Genomic DNA, 18,508 nt, shown 5'->3' on the forward strand with positions numbered 1-18,508 from the left:
ACTATCAGCTGAAACAGGTTATCAGCCTGAGCTATTAGTTGCCTCTCGAAGCGATGGTGTGATAAGAGCAAGGTTACATTTCAGGTTCAGTTCCTGGTGTCGACTGTACGCAAACAGTGACTCTGACTGGCAGCTGATAAACCCTTTCAAAGTAAAACCACCTCACCGAGGCTGTGGACCAGCAGAGTTTCTTGTTAGACAAAGGTGCTGACCAAAAGTGCTGACCTTTGTCTAACCTGTCCCTGTACCTGTGATACCTGTTCCTGTGAAAGGTGTGCCGGTATTGATGCATTGGCTCGTGGCCACGCCTGCACTGCTGAGGAAGGCGGATCAAAATGATTTCCCCTATCAGACGCTGTCTTGACATGTTGGACTGCAGGATTTCACCTGAAGGAAGGAGAGAAAACACCGAAGGCTGAATGGAAAGAAGGAAGAGAAGAACTCAAGAGTGATTTTAGACATAAAAGAAGAGAATATGGATCCAGATGCAGGAGGCACAGAGTTGGATTCCTCCTGGGGGACATCTGGAAGTGTCCGACCAGACGTGAGCACAGAGAATCAAATCGAGGAGCTGGATCCGGTGGTGGTCTGGGTTCCCAGTGGGAGGCGTCTGATCTCTGGTCTGCTAGGTCTGAATGTGGTGCTGCTGGGAGTGGCCCTGGTGGCCGGGCAGGCCCTCAACCCCAAGGGCCTGAAGCACCAGGAGCCCCAGATGTTCATACTGCTGCTGATGGGGGTCAGTGTGGTCTGGATGCTGTGGTACCTGCTGTGGGCCAGGAAGCAGCCCGGCATCAGCCCACATAAAGACCACCATGCTGGGGGGATGACCGTCACCGGTGAGTGTTTTACCATTAAACCTTAACCCTGCCATGTTGGACAGCTGAGTGACATGTCTGTCCCCGTCCTGCTGCCGTCCAGTCGTCCTCCTGCTCTTCGCTGCCTTCAGCCTGCTGCTGTACATCTTCAGGGTTGGATACATGATCAACATGAGGGAGTGTAAACCTGCTGCACAGGTGCTCTCTCCCTTCATCGAGGTGCCCTTCCTCTCGCTGCAGGTAATCATCATATTCTGGTTTGTCTGCAAACAAAAATGACAGAAGAAAGAAAGGACAGAAACGTTTGATGGTAGAAAAAAAAGGTCACAGTGTTTTCTCATCTGTCTGTTTGTTTATTGCAAGACAAAAAGACAATAAACTAACAAAACAACAAAAGGCCAACAAGAACAATGAATACAAACCAGTTTATTATTAATATCAACATTGTCAGGGGAGGACAAGGTGATGTGTGTGTCGGAACCATGGAAAGCACAGAAAAATTAAATAAGGTAAATAAGTAAATAAAGAGTAAATAACAATATATGAACATAAAAATTCACTTGAATTACAATGATAATAATAGTTTTTATTGTTATGATCTATTACAATATTAATATTGTTATTATTTTATTATTAACATTATTGCAGAATAATATATAAATTATTGTGTAGTAATAATACTAATAGCAATAATGACAATTATTATAAATTATTATTTTGAATGAAATGTGCAACATTTTTCAACTAAAATGAAAAAGATCAAATTATAAGATATACAATTAGCTCTTCTGTTCTTTACACCAAAAATGTGACCCTTTTTTTCTGCAGCATTTTGACATAATAATGTTTTTTACCTCTGCAGACATATTTACTGTGGGCTCACTCCAAAGACTGCATTCACAGACACAAGATCATCACCAGGTGCGTCATCACTCTCGTTATTACGTCTTCTATAAATGTTATTAGTCCATCATAAAGGCTGATTGTTTGTCATCCTGCTGTGCTGCAGGACCGGTCTGATGGTGATCCTGGCGGCCGACCTGCTGCTGTGGCTGAACGCCGTCACCGAGGACACCATCCACGAGGAGATCGAGTTAGAGAAAGAGGACGGGATGCAATTCAGCACCAACTCACCTGAAGCCGACATCTCTGATTTACCAGGTAGTTCAACTTTCATTCACTAATATAATAATTTTGTTCTGTTTAGAAAACATCCAAAATACACATTTAGTTGTTTATTATATTACTTTGTCTGTATGCATCTGTAGAATTCTCCTAAATTCACTAATCACCATTAGGTTATGTGCATTTGCATATTTAAACAAAACATTTCTCGAAAAAATTATTTCTCTAAATGTCAGCGATCAACTGACATTTCATGCTTATATCTATTAGTTCATTTTTTTTTTTACTTTAAAGGTCGTTTTCTCTCAGAAATCTTCAGCAGCTCTTACATTCAACAAACCAGTTTCATTCCTTTCTATATTCTAAAACAGAAGAGAATGTCCATATAACATTCACAGCCTCATTTATACAACATGTTATTAAAATATATATATATATCCGTACCTGTTATGGAGCAGTAAAATAAGAAATTCCCTCTGTTAAACTCTAATATGTCAACGGATTTATCTTATGTTGTGTCGAATTTTAACTTAGTTATTGTTTTTTTATTTTATTGGTTGTTTTGCACTTTTTATTATTCTCTGTACGGTATCCTTGAGTGCTCATAAAGCACCTATAAATAAAATGTATTATTATTGTTGTGTTCAGGAAATGAAAACCTCTAATACAAAAAACATACATTTTGTTTTTTTTATTAATTTTCCAGGATTTGCCAATTTGACCTTCTGTCAGTGCAGCGCGAGTGCAGCCTGTCTCACCTTCAGGAAAGGCTTCGAGATCCTCTATCCGTTCAACATGGAGTACTACCTGATGGCGGGCTGCATGGTCTACGTCATGTGGAAGAACGTGGGCCGCAGGATGAGTCCGGGTCCCCACCACGTGGCCCAGAAGATGACCCTCCGCATCGTGTACCAAGGCGGGGTCATATACGGTCTGGTGTTTGGGGGCCTGGTGCTCGTGGCCGGCGTGGCTGTCTTCATCCTCTACCAGGTCTGGGTGAGCCAGCAGCAGCTTCGCCTCACTGCCTTCCTCATATTCTACGGCTACCACTTAGCCGTGATGCCCATCATGTCGCTGTGCTCCCTGGCCGGGATGCTGGTCCACCGGCTGGAGAGGAGGGCCAACGAAGCGGGACACAACCCCACCCGGAGTCTGGACGTGATCCTTCTGGTGGCAGCGGCTCTGGGCCAGCTCGCCTTGTCCTACTTCTCCCTGGTGGCGGCCCTGGCGATGGGGACCCGGGGGCCCCTGGAGGACCTGGACCTGTCCTACTCCCTCCTCAGCCTGCTGGAGCTCATCCTCCAGAACATCTTCATCATCGAAGGGCTGCACAGGCACCCGAACCTGCTCGCCAAGAAGAAGGAGAAGCAGCGGAGCATCTTCAAGGTACTTCCTACAAATGTTCAGTAAACTGTTTTTAAAGCTTGGATCACATCGGTCATATCTATTTTAGATATTCTATTTTTTTTTTGATCAAAATCCAATATTTTGTTTCTTCCTGGAAAACAAAATAGCACGCATGTATCAGTAAATACTGACCAATTTCAATCTATAATATAAGCGAGCTGATCTTTTCAACAATCAAATCAATTTCCTCCTAATGTTAAAACCAGGCAGCAAACTCCGGTTCTGAAGAGTGAGGCAAATGCTGAAGCGACTTAAACTGCCATTCTCTCTGCTGGCCATCAGGGGGCGACTCCTCTCTGATTGTATGGAAGTCTATGAGAAAATGAGCCTCTCTGTTGATTTATTATCTCAGTAAACATGAGTTTATGGTCTCTGTCTCTAGTTTCAAGTCTTCTTCAATCCAGCATGATGTTCATTTAGTACATTATGGTCCATTTAGAGTCAAACAGACCAGAAAGCAGGGGATGCTTTAGGGGCGGGGCTACCTGCTGATTGACAGGTCGTTACCACGCTACCAATGAAGTTAGCTACTAAGATGACTTTAACACTTAGCTGCAAAGATGACCTTGATTAATGAAGCTAACTTTGTAAGCAACTTCACACCAGAATCCAGATGGATCCAGATCCAATAAGGGTGCTGCTCTGGGTGCCGCTCATCCGATCCACCCGTTGCTACTCCACAGACCAAATATGGTAATTTCCTTCACTGGTTGCAAAAATCCCAAGATGGCGGCGGCAAAGATGCAAACTCAAGGCTTCAAAACTTTAGTACGCAAACCAACGGTTGATGTCACCATGACAACGACCATATACAGGCTATGATTGTGTCCCATCTGCAAGTCCGGTTGCACTCTACTCTTGAAATGCTGTTCTGGTTCTTTGTTTGTTTTTGTCCCCCGCAGTCTAAGAAAAAGGTTGCCGTGCCAACACCAGAAGAGAGGAAGACGGATATCTCACTGCTGGAGGGAAACACGTCGGCCGCTGCTCAACAGCAGCATGATGGGAAAAAGCCTTGGACCAAAAGGGTGCTGCAAGAAATCTGTGCTTTCCTCATCCTCGCCAACATCATGGTAATATCACGTGTTTATTAGAAATATGATTTAGTTTGGTGCGTTAATGCAACACCTCTCCTTGCAGCTGTGGGTCATCCCTGCGTTCGGAGTCCACCCCCAGTTCGAGAACGGCCTCGGGAAGCAGTTCTTCGGGTTCTCGGCCTGGTTTGTCCTGGTGAACCTGGGCCAGCCTCTCAGCGTCTTCTACAGGATGCACTCGGTGGGAGCTCTGATGGAGCTGCTCATGTTGGCGTGACGGTGGCAAAACTGCATGACCGTTAAAATGTATGGACGCATATCAAAGATGTTTGAAGGAAAAATAACATGATACACGATTAGAAATTATTTGGTTTATTCAGAGACGAAAGGATCGTCATGTGAGGAACTGGGCTCCCAGTCATTCGTTAACTACGAGCACAATAAGGTTGTTGGTTATAGTTTGGCATTATTAATGCATTATTAATGCATCATTAATGCATGACTGAAGCTCGCTGCCTCTGTTTATCTGGTAAGCATGGCTGTTATAATCTGACTAGTGTAAGTTTGGTGCAACTACGGGCCACTTTTGCTGTAAATATCTGCGTGTTTTAAATGCCTGATTAACCATAAAACTGCTCTTTCCTCTTTCATACCAGTGTTATTAAATCACCCTGTAAAAATCCACCATCGTCTAGTTTGTTCCCTTTTGTTCCAACCAGGCGGAAACGTGAAAAGTGAAGCCAAATGCTGAAGTGCCTTAAACTGACATACTCTCTGCTGGCCATCAGGGGGCCCTCTCTGATTGTATAGAAGTCTATGAGAAAATGAGCCCTTATCTCATGAATGTCAGTAAACATTGTAAACATGAGTTTATGGTCTCAATCTCTAGTTTCAAGTCTTCTTCAATCCAGCATGATGTTCATTTAGTACATTATGGTCCATTTAGAGTCAAACAGACCAGAAAGCAGGGGATGCTTTAGGGGGAGGCTTTCTTATGTTCAATAAATGTCACATTTCAAGATTCTGTCAGGTTTAATGACCGTTTGGCTCCTTTAGACACACAGTAGCTAAAGGTTTGGACACAAAGTCGTCAGGAAGAACGAAGAGCCGGCTCGCTTCCCTTTAAATGTCTCCAGAAAGGTGTGAAATGTTCCTCCAATCACAGTTCGGGTGTGAGGAAGGTAAAAAACGGAGTCCACCAGACCCTTTCGCTCTAAATCCTCTGGATCTCAAAGAGCCGGATGTCCGTGTCGTACCAGATCGGGGGATCCACGTTGCTATGGCAACAAGGGTGAGAGAGGGGAAAAAACAAGTCACTGTTAAAACACATGAGTTATCAGGTCAGTTTGAAAAACTATCGGAAGTTTTTCATGTGGAGCCAAGTTGGTGTTCAGCGTGTTCACCGTAGGTAGATGACGCCCCACATGTAGGTGCGGAACCACATGGCGGTGCCGGCGTTGGCCTGGTACTTCCTGATGAGGATGGGATGGGGGACGGGCAGCAGGCCCACCAGCGTGCCGTGCTGAAGGAACTTGAGGATTTCCGACTCGTCCGTCAAACCCCTGCGGACGACAAACGGTCAATTTGTGTCGGTGTAGCAGCGTTAATACGACACACCAGTGATCCCAGTTCAAGATTTCATAGCTACAATAAAAACACAGATAAAATCCAGCACAAGAGGCCAGGGATTCCTTTTATATTCTCAGCAAATGCAGTTTTATTCAACATAAATAGAATACAAAGCGACTCCTCCATCAAACACTCAATTCAAACTTGTCATTTCTTACTTGTCGATGCAGATCTTCTCCACCTGAGGAACCAGCACTTGTAACAGCCGCATGATGGTCTGCAGAGGAAGTCTGGCCTTCCATGACAACACCTGAGAACACCCAAGCAGCAATATGGGAAATACATATACACACATATCTATAAATTAAGTCTCTTCTAAAAACATACTTTTATTGGAAAGTACATCCTGAGTTTATCTGAGCTGCTTATTTTATTGTTTTTAATTTCTTGTATATTATTTTTTTTTATTTTTATTAATTAATTATTATTTATTTTATTATTTGGTTTTATTTGACAACTGCTCTAGAAATAGTTTAGTAATACACATTTTTAACGGTATGTGATGGAGGATACAGGATTTTACAGTTTGACTATAATTATTATTGCCTGAAAGAAAAGAAATATCTTATTTACCTTATTTCTGAGCTTGTTGTGTTTCACTGAGCTTTGAGAGATGCAATCAATCAATCAATCAATCAATGAATCAATCAATCCTCTAACTTCTAGCTGCTCTATATAAATAAAGTTATCCTGAAACAAACGTTCACGCAGGCTGAAATATAACCGTGGTGATTAAAACCTGAATGATTGCATGCTCTATTATGCAAAAATGCATGTTTTATGTCTGCGATGGCCTAATATCGGCCAATCAGCAGCAGAGGAGACTTCTACTCACCCAGTCCGTGTTGGCGCTCCAGGTCGCCGACGACGACATGCTCGACAACCGACTCCTCGCTGCTTCCGACTCCGCCTGTTCGACCTGACGGCAAAATATAAAAAGCACTAGGAGTCACTTTAGCTGCAGGCGGACAGAAACACCCGGAGCCATGTGGCGGCCTGGACTACCTCGTGGTTTGTCTCCGAGTTGGACTCGGTGTCGCTGGCTGCGGCCACGGCGCTGTCGTCGGCGGTCGTCTGAGGCACGGTGACCATGGTGCCGTCCAGGCTCACCTGGGACTTCTCCGTTATCTTGTCGATTCCTGGAGACAAATAAACGGGTTCATTGTTGAGTATGAAGCCTGATGGGTGAATCCGAAACATGTTGTATGTTGCAGTTATGATGGATTTCAACAAGGCAACATCATAAGAACTCATATTTCCTAAAACTCAAGAATTTAGATGAGTATACATTAATATTATGTTTCATTTCTGCAGATAGAGTCCCTAGTTACCACACTGCCATTAAAGAAGCTGCTCGGACTCGGTACCTGGAGTGGCCTCTAAACTGGTTTTGATTGTGCCCGGCTCAGCGGGGACGGCAGGTCTGGAGCCCTCCATGGACTCCGTCTCTATAGAGCCGGTCCTGGAAATGCCAGCCTTCTTCTTCTTCTGCAGCGCCCTCTGGATGGACGCGTCGTCCGACGGCATGTTGGCCAGCTGGTGGAAGACGTTACGCTTGCGGATGATGGCGTACACAAGGTTGCTGTTACCTGCGAAGGGGAGATTTAGCGGTTGGAGGAGGAGGAGGAGACGGCATTTATTTCACTCTTGAGTTCATGCTGATGTTCTCACCGTCAAACTGATACTGGATGATGTTGTTGAAGACCTCCAGCAGGAAGAAGACCAGGTGGTGGTTCTGGGCGGAGGAGAAGAGGAACCAGGGTGTGGAGAAGGCCTCGAGGAGGTGGAGCAGCTTGTTGGCCGCCACCATGGAGAGGCTCTTCAGGTACGGGGAGACTGTGGAGGAGGGAACCATTCCTATAGTTAACCAGCAGAGGGCGACATTTCATGCAAGATACTGATCCACAAAGTCTACCTTTGTGTGTTTGATGTGTATTTCTTTCCTTGTTATAGTTAAATCGTAGAGGGGAAATGTTGCTTTAGGCAACAAACAGCATATCTTTGCTACATCATGTTTGCTGACATGATAATGAAACCTTAAATTTAGCTGATGTCAGAGAGAGGTGTCAAAAGTACAGATACTTTACTGTGGTAAAAGTAGAAGTACTGATTCAGCCTCTTTACTCTAGTACAGGCTCTGAAATGTACTCAAAGTAGAAAGTATCCCTATGAAGGACATTTCGACTGGCTGTTTTTTTACAAGGCTGACTGAATCTCATGAATCATATTAAATCAGAAAAATTATAGATCATTCAAATGCATTAAAACTAAAGTAAGAAGCCTGTTTTAAAAATGTGAGGAGTAGAAAGTACAGATGTTTGTTTTAAAATGTAGGGAGGAAAAGTACAAAGTTGTCAAACTAAAAGTTGAAACATGTGTCTCATACTCACTGTTCACTATGATTGTGAGCAGGCAGTCAAACAGAGGCTGCAGACGCTGGTGTCCACTGGTGACGATCTTGTGGAAGACCTAAACATGAACATGAACATCGATGCTCGTTGAGTAAAAGAAACAAGCAGAACATTGATGACTGCTGTGCCGGCGGGCGTTACCATGACGAGCAGGTCGGCGTGCGTTCCCGTGAACACGGGGATGTCCATCGGGACGCGCAGCGTGTACGGCTTGTTCAGACGGACGCCGAAGTTCCTCTCCCCGCTCAGCAGCAGCAGGATGAAGACGGCGATGTGCATGAGGCCGACGCGAGCTGCAGACGCACGCAGACAAAGACACGAGTCACCAACAGGGATCTGGTAGAGCCGACGCTCAAACTGGATCAGGCCAGACGGGGGATCTAGAGGAGACTCACACTGATCTGCTCTGGCGTCGTTCAGGCTGAAGAGGATCGGGACCAGGACGTCCAGCACGTCGCTGCTCTTCAGCACGAAGAACAGGAACTTCTGAGAGACAGGAACACAGCAGAGTCAGCGACATTTTAACTGTTAGTCCAAAAGAGTCCACTATATAGTCCACTAACGTTCTCTTTAAAGTCCACTAAAGTCCTTTCAATATTATACTATGTAGTCCTCTATATAGTCTATTAAAGTCCTAAACATAGTCCTCTACATAGTCAACTATATAGTCCTTTACATAGTCCTCTACATACTCATCTATATAGTCCTCTAGTCCTCTACAGATTCCTCTATGTAAACCTCTGGTCCACTACAGAGTCCTCTGGTCCTCTACATAGTCCTCTATATACTCATCTATATAGCCCTCTAGTCCTCTACATAGTCCTCTATAAACTCCCCAATATATTCCTCTATATAGCCCTCTAGTCCTCTACAGATTCCTCTATATAGTCCTCTGGTCCACTACAGAGTCCCCTGGTCCTCTACATAGTCCTCTACAGAGTCCTGACTGTGGATAGTGAGTGAGTGATATGCCGTCGTGTAGCTTCGGGATCATTTTGTCGTAAACGCAGCTCTGCACCTTGTTGAAGTCGCAGAACTTCCAGAAGAGGATCAGCAGCTCCTGGTGGAACTGGATCTTCTTGGTGGAGTGAGGAAGGTAGGTCTGAACCAGGGGATTGTTCATCAGCCGACCCAGACCTTTCAGGATGAAGCCCAGGTCCTGAAAACGAAGACGAGAAAACGCACGTTAGCATCCGACAGTATCGGCGTGTCTTCAAGGCTTGGCCGTGTTTTACCTCTTCTCTGTGGATCCTGGAGAGATAATTCACAAAGAGGTTATCGGGTCCAGCTGGCTGGAAAAGAAGAAGAACCCGTTTTAAATTCTGCATCAGCGATTCTATTCTAATAATTAAAAACTAAACACCCTCCCGCTCTCACCTCCGGCTCCTCCACAGCGGATTGGTCCATGGCCTGGAGGGCGGCGCTGGCGGCCGACGCAGCCTCGTGCTCCAGGGTGACGACCAGGATCTGGACCGCCTGCTCCACCAGCTGCTCCCGGGGGTCGGAGAACAGCAGGTGGTTGTACGGGATGCCGTAGCCCACGGGGTCGTAGGCACACACCACGTTGAGAAGGGAGGTGAAGAGAGGAAGGGCGTGTCTTGGGGAGGAGGAGAGAGATGAGAGGTCAGAGGTCACGCATGGCGGCTTGTCAGAGTTCTCCATGTGTTGGGAGGTGAGCAGCGAGAGGTGAGTGTTTAGGCCTCATGACTAAACGAACACTCCATCATTTCAGTGGTAGCGACCTGTCAATCAGCAGGTAGCCCCGCCCCTAAAGCATCCCCTGCTTTCTGGTCTGTTGGACTCTAAATGGACCATGATGTACTAAATGAACATCATACTGGATTGAAGAAGACTTGAAACTAGAGATTGAGACCATAAACTCATGTTTACAATGTTGACTGAGATAATACATCAAGAGAGAAGTAGGACCATTTTCTCATAGACTTCTATACAATCAGAGAGGAGTCGCCCCCTGGTGGCCAGCAGAGAGAATGCAGCTTTAAGGCACTTCATTGATTGCGTTACCGGTTTTCGGTGGAGCAGAAGAAGGAGACCCAGGGATTGAGGTTCCTGCTGTCTGAGGACGGAGGAAGGTACATGGCCTCAGATAGACAAGTGATGAGCAACTTCAGCAACTCCGTCCTAAAGAAACGACAACACAGGACCGACATTACTAGGAAAGTTACTAGAAATGACACAGACAATGAATCCTGATTTTCTGCCTTTTTGAAATTCATCATGTTTCTGTAGCGCCACCTGCAGGCAAAAGGCCATCAAACTTTGCAGACTAATCAGAGTTGATCTGGTCAAGCAGCTTTTTATCATCACAAACTGCTCATCTTTTCTGTTGTCGCCCACCTTTCCATCAAATTATTTATTTATTTTAATCATATTTACAAGCTAACTGACACAAACAGGAAGTGGGTTCTCCGCGTCCAGACTCACCTGTTGAGGTCGTGGATGTGGTTCGGAGGAGGCGACTGGGCGAAGCCGACGCCGGCCTCCCAGATGTACTCGCAGCTGTCGATGGACCGAATGTCCTCGGCCGCGTCCTGAAGCAGAGAGCGGTTAAAACACGTCATCATGTCGCTGATGACAACATTTAATAAACTATCAGAAACATAACTGACAGGATCATCAAGGACGAACATGTCATAGTGTTTAAAACCCCCCAAAAAAATCTAATTAACCTTATTTTCTGTAGGATTAAGGATATTTCATTTCTGTTGGAAGTCAAAATTGTTGAGAAATTGTCAGCTGATGTATTTCTTATTCTTCAGTATTATTTATTTATTTATTTTATATATATATATATATATATATATATATATATATATATATATATATATATATAGCCTTCTGCTAAAGGTCCGACAGAGCGGTGTGACTGTGTTCACACCTACTTCCACCATGGGATTCAACAAGCGGACTAAGCCAGCGATATCTGCATGTGACGACTCAGGAGCGATAACGACGGCGTCATGAACAGATCTGACGAGGTTCTTGGTGAGGAGACTGACAGCAAAGGGCACCGTGCCACAGCAAGACCACCAGACCAGGGCCACAGACCACAGAGACACAAGAGGAACACAGAGACACAGGGGGACCACAGAGACACAGGAGGACCACAGAGACAGAAGAGGACCACAGAGACACAAGAGGACCACAGAGACACAAGAGGACCACAGAGACAGAAGAGGGCCACAGAGACACAAGAGGACCACAGAGACACAAGAGGACCACAGAGACACAAGAGGACCACAGAGACACAAGAGGACCACAAAGAGACTAAGAGTCTAAAAGATATGCAAAACAACCAATGAAATGTCTGTTTGAATCCACGGCTCTTGTTCTGATGTTGACATGTCTCCTGATCCGTCCTCACTGACAGTAAGACTTCTCTCTAATGCGGTTGGACGTCAACATCTTTGAACCGAATCCTTCTGGGATTGAATTAGGGACATGAACGCTTCACTGGACACAGAGGAGGCTGGAACCAGCAACAGCCTCTGGTCTTTTTCCACACACACACACACACACACACACACACACACACACACACAACACACACACACACACACACACACACACACACACACACACACACACACACACACACACACACACACACACACACACCCCCCTTCCCCCGGGCGGCTGGCTGTTAGGTGTGAGGAGGTCTGGTCTGGTCACGGGGGGGGGGGGGGGGGGGTCAGGACCTGCAGCACCTCCCTGTCTGTGTTTGCTCATGTCCACCGTGTCCTTCTCAGCCCAGTTGACAAACACGGCCACTCCCCCGTCCCTCCGTCAGTCCGCCTCATGTGGAGTAACTCATTAACTCCGGCTACCGGCGGAGAAGGTTGTGTGAAGGAGATAACAGCGCCAACTAACAGGGACTCGCCTCTTTTGTATTATTGACATGGTTGTAGCTCGAAGGCTAAAAGAAAGTCAACAGAGAGTCGAAGGAAGCAGTTTCCTTCTTATGTGGGACGAGTCTTAAAGGAGAAGTTCAGATGAGAAATTTGCTGGAGTCAGCTCAGGGTTAGCCTAGCTTAGCATAAGCCTAGCATGTGTAATTAAATTCAAGCTGAAATTAAAAATGCATTTTTAAAAATCATAGTGTAATTTAACAATATATTTCGTAAAAAGAATGCTATTTAAATAATATCAAAATGAAATAAAACCACATGCTCTTCCTAGTGTAACCAAGTCTCCTTTTTTAGATACTGAATATAGAGTGCCGCAGGGATGATGTCGGCCAACCCCTGGAAGTTAGCATCCCGCTGGTTGCCTCATCAAAAAGCCAAAGATAACCACGCGGTGTATTGTAGGCGGACTCACCGGGCTGGTCTTCTTGTGATTCTGAGCTGTGAAATCTGGACAGAAGAGCAGGTCGGCAACGGCCATCAGCAGGGATTCAGCCAGCGGCCGGGATTCAGCATCATCATCGTCATCATCATCGCCACCTTCGCCCAAACGCTGGAGGACGGAGAGACGAGTTAAAGGGGCGCCACATTTTGACATTATAGACACAATTGCATCACAGTAGAGTCAAGATGGCTGTTTTCCCCAAAAGTCAGGCTGAAATGAAAAATGCCAATTTAGATCACATATACGTGTAAAAAACGCTAAATTTCATAATATTTTTATATCAAAATCCAATATATATATATATATAGTTTAGCTTTAACAATTTGTTCACACCAAATGACCGTTTCTAGTCTTCGTGCTAAGCTAAGCTAACAGGCTCCATGCTACATATTTGCCGCGCTGACACAAGAGGTGAGCGAATCGCCAAATATCAAAATATTACTTTACAATCAGATAAAAAAGGCGCCACAAACTCAACTCATGTAGCATCATCATTGGATCTTCACTCAATATTACAGATGTTTTTGTTATCGTCGTGTTTCACTAGTTTCTCTGCAGAACCACAAACAGCCTGTCAGACTGCTGCTGCAGCAGCGTTTCACTCCAGTCTCCAGTCCCACACTTTAATTAAGGGACATTCAATCCCTCCTTAATTCAACTGCTGGCCAGGAGGACGGGGGGTGGGGGACAATATGGGCAGTGTTTGGACCATGGTCCCCTGCAGGTAACCAGAGAACCAGCAGCCGTTAGAGGGGTAGAGGAGGGAGGGTTGATTTCAGACAGCGATTTCAACAGCAGCAACAGTCTCGTCTTACAGATCCTGAGATTCGCCATCACTTCTAACCGCTGTGGATTATTAGACGAGCTGATCTCCAAAAGGCCTCAAATCATCTGCTGTCCAGGGGGCCGAGGGGCCGCGGACAGGTTCAACTCTGCAAACTGTCTGGAGCTGATGGGATTCTTCTGTTTTCAGCACAACACCTGGTTTCGCAGGTTTTACACCTCCAAGAAGGATCAGATCACTCAAATCACAAGTTTTACTTTTTAACGACTTCAGTTCCGCCAATTAATGTTTAAAGTCAAGCTGAAATAAAAAAAATGTATTTTTTTAACATTTCGATCACATCCCTGGTCCTATTTTTCACCTGTTTAACAATATATGCCCCCCAAAAACAATCACATTTCACAGTCAGATGATGGGACTGAAAGCTCTGGAAAAGGATAGTAAGTGGACATTGAGTTATTTTCAGCCCCTCTAGTGGCTCAGTCTGTCCATCCAGCGCTTTTCCCCCTGAATAAATCAACTCCTATTAGAAGGGCTACTATAAAGTGTTGTGCAGGCATTCAGGATCCCCAGAGGATGAATCCTACTGACTTAGGTGATAAGTTTTAGCACGCTAACTAGGGCTGTTCGATTAATCGATTTTAAATCGTAATCGCGATTATGTATTTAGAACGATGTTAAAACGTGAAACTCATAAAATCGATTTTTCACACACCTCTACCTCCTTCATGGGTTACATTATTATTTAGCATGCAAAGACCCAGTTTAGTTTAATTAGAAAATGTCTTGTTTTATTTAATTGGAAATATAACTTACTGTATGTTTGCAAGTGCTGATTTGCTGATTTTTTTTCTTATATTTTTTCAAACTTTATTTATTTTACAAAAAGAGTTTTGCACTTTATTCATTCATTTTTTGTTTAATAAGAGCAAATTGCATTTAAAGCCCAATGGGGGAAATGTTCAATAAAAAAGCAGCATATTTGAAATAATTTCTTTGCCTTTTGTCATTTCACAAAATAATCGTAATCGAAAATCGGATTTTGAGAGAACAAAATCGAGATTTTATTTTTAGGCAAAATCGAACAGCCCTAACGCTAACACACAAAGCTAAGACAGAGTCCCTTAACTATATAATCCCCAAACCGTTTTTATTCTTACTTTATTCATTTTGGGGGAACAAAAAAAAAAGTTTTTCTGTGATTTGGGTGAACTGATCCTTTTGAAACTTTGTAACCACGGTGATGTAATTAAATGTGTGTTTTGATAATAACATCTCTGTTGGCTGATTAGTAAATGACTTGACTGTAAATTAAAAAGAGTTTGAAACAGTATTTTAGATAATGGGGTAAAACCTTCAGGTCTCACAGTAAACAACACACACACACACACACACACACACACACACACACACACACACACACACACACACACACACACACACACACACACACACACACACACACACACACACACACACACACACACACACAGGTTAGTTTGTAATTAACTTGTTAAAGGGGGAATTGTTTCTTCCTTTCCTGTTCGTGCTGCCAAACGGCTTCTATGTGAACTATTTAAGCTCCACTACTTCCTGTAAACAGATCTGGCGTCGGAGTCGTACCCCGCCTCTGCCGGCTCCGGGCACCGTGGACCAGAAGAAGCCCCTCCAGTCGGCGTCCTCGAAGATGTAGGGCAGGATGCGGGTGAGCAGACGGGTGCAGTTCAGGACAATCTGGCGCTCTCTCTCCGAGGGGCAACCGGAGTCTGCACCCTGGACCAACCTCTCCACCGCCTGGGGGACAAAAAACACGCTTTAGCACCGTACCGCTGCTTTCAAGTCACGTCATTTATTTAATGTCTATGTAAATAAAGATTCTGTGTTCAAGATGCTGTTTCAGTCCTGGACCTCCAACAGAGGTTAGATTTAACCTTCAGTTCTCAACAATAAAAGATCGGTGACATGAGCCTCCGAAATGAGACGTCCTGGTCTGCAGAAAATGTCCTGTTTGCGTCCCCTTTGTCACTCCCGTCGCCTAGCAACCAGAGATGGTCATATTTGATTCTTTTTGTTTGCTATCATGATGGAGGAGATGCTTCCTGATATATTGTATTCTGCGGCATGTCCCGCTGTTGATCCACTTGTAAACGCCGTGTTGATTAAGATCCAATCATAACACAATGAATCATGGGATACGTTTGGCCGTGAAGAATCCATCAGATCCCTTGAATCAGAAAGGCCACATTTCGAGGCTGCATTTGAAGGACTCTTTGAGATGGAGCGACCTCGTCTCGGCCACCAGGACACATTCGGTCTTCAGATGACACCATAAAAGACGGTTACCACGGCGACCCGATGTTTGCAAACAACACATTCAGCTTCTTCATCTCAACTATAAATATAGAATCTCCCATCTCTTGTGTTATTTTGACCCGGCTCTACAAAAAACCCTCCATCTCCGTTACTCCAATGACCTTTGACCTTTACGAACACTGTAAGGCTTAACGCGTGGGAACAACAAACAGCAGCATTCCTATGACTGTATCCAGGATGGACAGCCCCCCCAGAGCAGCTTACCTTGTAACAGAGGGTTGCCAGGTTGGACGGGGACTCCTCTCTGACGGCGCGGATCTCGGCCGCCGGCACCAGAGCGAAGACGTCCTGGACGGTGGTGGAGGTCTCAGCCCAGAACTGATCCCAGAAGGCATCGTCCGAGGCTTCTACGGGCTGCAGGAGAGGACAAACAGTACGTATGTGTGTGTTTGACATGAAGTCAAACCGACTAATTATCATGTCGGACCACAGCGACCACATCATCACTGAACCAGGGGCCCCAAGTGGCAGTCCCCCCCCCCCTGACCTTCACCTACAAAATGTCCCTCAAAAGAGAAACGCAAAACACCACAAAGAGACACGCAAAAGATGATAAAAGACACACAACATGATGCAAAGAGACATAAAGCAACTAAAATGAGACAAAAAAAGAGAGACATGAAAAGACGATAGAGACTTTAAACAACTGCAAAGAGAGTTAATATTATGCAAAGACACAAAACAACTACAAAGAGACACAAAATGACACAGAGACCTAAAATGATGCAAAGAGACATAAAACAACTACAAAAAGACACAAACCCACTACAAAAATCAAGCAAGTAATCCCACGTTTTTTTTTCAATTAATTGATAAATTATTGTGTGAAAACACTGACAAAACCCTAAATTGACACCTTCAAATGTCTTGTTTTGTCCAAAGAAACCTAAATAAAAGCTTATTCCAGTTTACAATCACACAAAGGATTAAATTTTGAGTATTTAGCTTTATCTAGTTGGTTCTACCTTAAATGCACCTGACGGGGAGACACATTTCTGCAGCCTTCAAAACGAAACAACAAACAAAATAAACATATGAAGGATTGAGATGGTCAAAAGGCCAAACTGAGCATACATTTAAAAAAATATAGGATAAATAAGAAAAATATAAATATATCAGGCGATAGATTTGCGAGTAGTGTGGTAATCCCCGTTTGTAACCTGGCTGCAGTGTTTTACTTGTTTTCTTCTCCACTTTGTGTGATCCGTGGCAGCAGTGCAGGCTGCCATCTGGCAACTTTATCGCCACAAACTCAAATTAAAAGCCGCAAATGCAACAACCGACGCGCTCGTCGCCCGTTTTTCTGTCTGTTGTGAAGAACCGACCTGTGTTTTGGTCGTGAGCTGAATCACCGCTTTCCTGAAGTGAAGTTTGGTGTCGGCGTTTCCCATTTCGAGCACCTGCTGAGTGTCTGGATCCGCGTTAAACACACCGAGGCGCAGTGAAGGAGGATAATCTCCTTCATCCACCGCTGACAGCCGCCCTGCGCTGCTGCGTTCAGGGGCTGCTCGGAGAATCCGCACTCAAATGGATGGATGGACGTCAGAAATAACAACTTAAATAAACAAAACAAAAAGATCAAACGTAAAAAAAAATGTAAAAAAAAACCACACAATATATTTTAAGTGAATCGCAGCCCCGGAACCAGAACTATGGCTGGACATATTAGTAGTAGTAATAATAATATTAATAATAATAATAATAATAATATTAATAATAATAATAATAATAATAATAATAATAATAATAATAATAATAATAACAATAATAATAATAATAATAAGACACTGTCTTTATAGAGCACTTTTCAAAGAGCAGTTACAAAGTGCTTTACATGAAAATGAAAAACAACAAATGTAAACAGAAATAAAAACAAATATGTTTCATAAGTAAAGTAAATTAATAAAATAAATATCCCAAAAAGTATTTAAAAAAAACCAGCAATATATATATATATATATATTTATTTTTTTAAATGGTCATTTACATTGTTACTGCTTCTGCAAGAATTACGTAGTAGGCTATAATAATGTGTGAATGTGAGCGTGAATGGTTGTTTGTCTCTATATGTTGGCCCTGTGATAGACTGGCGACCTGTCCAGGGTGAACCTTGCCTTCGCCCAATGTCAGCTGATCGGCTCCAGCCCCCCCGCGACCCTGAATACAGGATAAGCGGTAGACCATGGATGGGTGGATGGCTATAATAATATTACACACCGAATTTGGGTTTTAAAAAAAAAGAGAAATCCGACGGCCCTTAAACGTAGCATCAACCGAGCAGGATCCAGACCTGCGACTTCCGGGATCCTAATGTAAATATTTGCTTTCCAATAGTTAAACGTGCCAACATCATTCTGATGCAGGTATGAAGCCCACAACTCATCATCATCATATATATCATATATATATATATAATCACATAGACTTAATGATGATTTATTATGCTAATGTATAAACATAATAGTATAATAGATTACTACTATTAAAGGTTGCTTCTTCCTTAATAGTTTATATTCTTAAAATTGTTCAGAAACGTATTTTAGCTCAGGCATATATCAATGG

At 43.9% G+C, this 18,508-nt stretch overlaps 3 protein-coding genes across 4 annotated transcripts in view; 2 read left to right on the top strand and 1 right to left on the bottom strand.

Moving 5' to 3' along the window:
• LOC311032598 (uncharacterized protein) overlaps positions 1 to 18,508 on the top strand; it is a 145,183-nt gene that overhangs the window by 115,799 nt on the left and 10,876 nt on the right. The window lies entirely within an intron of this gene.
• Positions 334 to 5,079, top strand: LOC311032577 (proton channel OTOP3-like). Of its 2 annotated transcripts, none has more exons than XM_084039477.1 (7): positions 334 to 836; positions 919 to 1,055; positions 1,678 to 1,736; positions 1,825 to 1,976; positions 2,647 to 3,326; positions 4,256 to 4,417; positions 4,485 to 5,079. In XM_084039477.1, the coding sequence occupies exons 1-7, from the start codon at positions 476 to 478 to the stop codon at positions 4,653 to 4,655; spliced, it is 1,722 nt and encodes a 573-aa protein (XP_083895603.1). In that variant the 5' UTR covers positions 334 to 475; the 3' UTR covers positions 4,656 to 5,079. The 2 variants fall into 2 exon arrangements, with proteins under 2 accessions (XP_083895603.1, XP_083895602.1); XM_084039476.1 differs by having other exon boundaries at positions 336 to 836; positions 4,250 to 4,417; positions 4,485 to 5,072.
• Positions 5,275 to 17,373, bottom strand: hid1b (HID1 domain containing b). The gene is made up of 19 exons (XM_084039474.1): positions 17,272 to 17,373; positions 16,151 to 16,300; positions 15,197 to 15,367; positions 12,760 to 12,897; positions 10,864 to 10,970; positions 10,444 to 10,560; positions 9,796 to 10,015; positions 9,654 to 9,710; positions 9,437 to 9,577; positions 8,814 to 8,904; positions 8,560 to 8,711; positions 8,398 to 8,476; positions 7,679 to 7,843; positions 7,375 to 7,596; positions 7,013 to 7,146; positions 6,843 to 6,926; positions 6,166 to 6,257; positions 5,782 to 5,940; positions 5,275 to 5,655 (listed from the first exon to the last, which is right to left on the bottom strand). The coding sequence occupies exons 1-19, from the start codon at positions 17,335 to 17,337 to the stop codon at positions 5,592 to 5,594; spliced, it is 2,409 nt and encodes an 802-aa protein (XP_083895600.1). The 5' UTR covers positions 17,338 to 17,373; the 3' UTR covers positions 5,275 to 5,591.

Source organism: Eutrigla gurnardus (genome assembly GCF_963514095.1).
Source record: "Eutrigla gurnardus genome assembly, chromosome: 22".
Taxonomy (NCBI): domain Eukaryota; kingdom Metazoa; phylum Chordata; class Actinopteri; order Perciformes; family Triglidae; genus Eutrigla; species Eutrigla gurnardus.